General features: G+C 41.8%; 1 protein-coding gene across 1 annotated transcript in view; it reads right to left on the bottom strand.

Moving 5' to 3' along the window:
• LOC102000929 (olfactory receptor 2A5-like) overlaps positions 1–560 on the bottom strand; it is a 942-nt gene extending 382 nt beyond the window's left edge. The window contains exon 1 of the mRNA XM_026787567.1: positions 1–560. This exon is cut by the window's left edge and continues 382 nt beyond it. Within this exon, the coding sequence (XP_026643368.1) occupies positions 1–560 (560 nt within the window).
• Positions 561–3,268: the final 2,708 nt, after the last annotated feature.

A 3,268-nucleotide genomic window follows, 5' to 3' on the forward strand; every position in this document is an offset into this window, starting at 1 on the left:
GCCAGCTTGAGGACAGACAGGATTTCACAGAAGAAGTGATTGATTTTGTGGGGCCCACAGAAGGGAAGCCTCAGGATGAGAATTACATGGACCAGGGCTAGGAGAGAGCCACATGCCCAGGAAACAACAGCCATGATAGTACACACTTTCCAGCTCATGATGACAGAGTATTGCAAGGGGTGGCAGATAGCCACATACCGATCATAGGACATCATTACCAGGATGAGACACTCAGTGTGAGCAAAAGCCATGTATAAAAATGTCTGCATTATACATGGGGCAAAAGAAATAGTTTTTTTCTCATGAAGAAGGTTTGCCAGCATCTTGGGGACATTGTTGGAAGCATATGAGATATCGACGATGGCCAAATGGGAGAGGAAGAAGTACATGGGGGTGTGCAGTCTAGAGTCCAGCCAGATGAGCCCCAGAATGACTCCATTCCCCAGCAGAGTGAAAGTGTAGAACAGGGAGAAGAGGCCACAGAGAAGCGTCTGCATCTTCGGGCTGAGTTGGAATCCCTGCAGGATAAACTCTGGGACCCATGTCTGGTTCTCCATCATACCCTTGTGGCAGTCCCTGTGCTGGTCTCTGCTGGCAGCAGTGAAATGTGCTCTGAGGAGCAATGGCAAACGTAGATTAGCTGTTACATAAGTAGAGGGTTGGTTTATCATGTACACTGTGTGTCTTTTCATTAGCAATCATTTTCAGAGTTGTTAAGTTAAAGGCTTAATCCGTAGTAACATAGAATGAAAATCTATTACCAGTAATGCATGATTGCAAGCTTTCATATAATTTTTGTCTTTCTACGTTTTTTGGTATTTTTTAAATTTATTTTTTAAAACAATTTTTTCTCATTCTGCATACTAATCCCAGTTCCCTCTCCCTCCCCCTCTCCTGCCCCTCACATCCATTCCTCAGAGAGGGTGAGACTTCCCATGGGGAGTCAACAAAGTCTGGCACATCACTTTGAGGTAGGACCAAGGCCCTCCCCCCTATATCTACACTAGCCATCAAAGAGAATTGGTTCCACAAAGCCAGTTCAAGCACTAGCGATAAGTTCTGCTCCCACTGCCAGTGCCCCCACACACTGCCTAGTCACATCTGTCACTCTCATTCAGAGGGCCTACTTTGGGTCTATGCAGGTTCCCCCACTATCAGTCCAGAATCAGTGGGCTCCCACTAGCTAGAGTCAGCTGTCTCTATGGGTTTCCCCATCATGATCTTGACCCCTCCACTCATACTATCACTCCTCCCTTTCTTTGACAAGACTCTGGCAGCTTGGCCCAGTGCTAATGGTAGATCTCTCCATCTGCTTCCATCAGTTGCTAGATGAAGTTTCTAAGGTGATAATTAAGGTAGTCATCAGTCTGATTACATGGGAAGGCCACTTTAGGTACCCTCTCTACGAGTGCTTAGAATATTACCTGGGGTCATCCTTGTGGATTATTTTTGATCACAAGATTCACATTTTCGCTATCATCGTGACAGGCAGACTTTTTGTTTTTCAGAAAAACTAGCTATTTCATTTTTAAAGAAGAGATTGTAGCCATATAGCATACATTTTGCTTTATATTCAGTTTTCATGTTTTGTTCCTCTATTCCCAAATATGTCTTTCCTACTTTACGGATTCGCAGATCCATTGCACATGGACATGACTAAAGGTAAGTATGCAAATGAGTTAATTAAGAAGTGATTACAAATGCAATGTCGGAGAGAGTTTTACTCTGTGTTTACTAGTCTTAATGCTTCAGCAAATAAAGCTTATATTCATTTTGTTTTTGATGTTATACCCCAGCTTTGGCTATTTACTTTGGAGGAATGAGGAAAGAATGGCATAAGTAACATGGCCAGCAGTGCTTGTTCTTGTGACCATCAGCAGAAATAGTTCTTGAGCTAGTGTTAAGGTAAGAGGTTATTTAATCAAAGATTAAACAATGTGATTTTCTTACTCCTACATCATCTCACTCCTTTTCAAAGCTGCTTTTTCAGGATGCTGTTCCTGGAACAGTAACCCACACAGTTTAATACCTAATTAAGTGGGTAGATGGATGGATGGATGGCATGAATGGAATTTGTATTGCATTAAGAATAAAATGAAAAGGTTATACTGCATATTACTCAATTTTTTCAACTTTCCTTCTAGTTTCCATCTCACCACAAATATTGCTATATGAGCTACAGGAATGAAGGAATTGACTATTCCATACAAATACACAAATACTAAATGACCAAGGGATCACTCTCAAGGTGAACTTTATGACTCAATGTCTGCAAATGCCAACTCCACCTTAAGCACAGAACACTCATCACTGAGAATTTGAACCCATGCTCCCCATTCACTGTACTGATTTGTTTCCCTCAGACCAAGCTTCACTTCACTAAACAGCTGCACTTTGCAAAAGACCCTTTACTCACTGCTGTACTAGGGTTGGGTTCGCATCATAAAGGTGATCACGTTTATAGAAAGCTGCACTGAGGTCAGAGGAGATTCGAAAGTCAGATTTGAGAATCTTACCTTTTCTAGTGACTTCTGCAGAAAGACTTTCCACATCCAAGAATTCTCCCGATGCTCTGGATGAGAACTCATGCAGGCTCTGGAGCCTGCAGGGTGATGAGAATACCTGTGAAGTAGGTTTTATGATGAGCTCATCTTCACCAAGCCATCCCTGATTATCTCCAAGAGTCCCTGAGGGGACAATGATCCCTAAAGCTCACATTTAATGTGTATCAGGAGAGCATAGTGCTGTTTATCATTCTGTCTTTGCTTCTATGGGCTTTGGGGATGGATGTTTAGAGGAAAGAACAGGCAGGTGATGATGCAATACCCAACTGTATCAATACATAGTAACTTCTTCCAGTAAGAGGAACACGCACTCTTGGGACCATGCTACAGATTATACTCCCAGAAGGTAATGGATTCATGAGCCTTTGTCTTGCCTCATAGTGGGTTAAGTAGGGCTGGCAAAAAGCAGAATATGCATTATCTTTATGTTTACTCCTGAGATATTCCAACAATGATTTTGATATATAAGAAAAAAAGCAAAACATTTTAACTGACCATCTCACACTGTGATACACACACACAAACACAGTTAGGTCATTCCATATAGTGCTTGAATTGGACACAAGATGTAGGAAGAAAGGAAAGACAGAAGCCAAAGTAAAGCTGGCCTTGAGATATTATGACTTAATTCTCTGGCATTTAGAGGATGGAATGTATCTAATCCCCATCATTCTGATAATATGACCTTAAAGTGCAGTGATGTG

The sequence above is a fragment of the Microtus ochrogaster genome, linkage group LG12 (assembly GCF_000317375.1).
Source record: "Microtus ochrogaster isolate Prairie Vole_2 linkage group LG12, MicOch1.0, whole genome shotgun sequence".
In the NCBI taxonomy this organism is placed as follows: Eukaryota; Metazoa; Chordata; class Mammalia; order Rodentia; family Cricetidae; genus Microtus; species Microtus ochrogaster.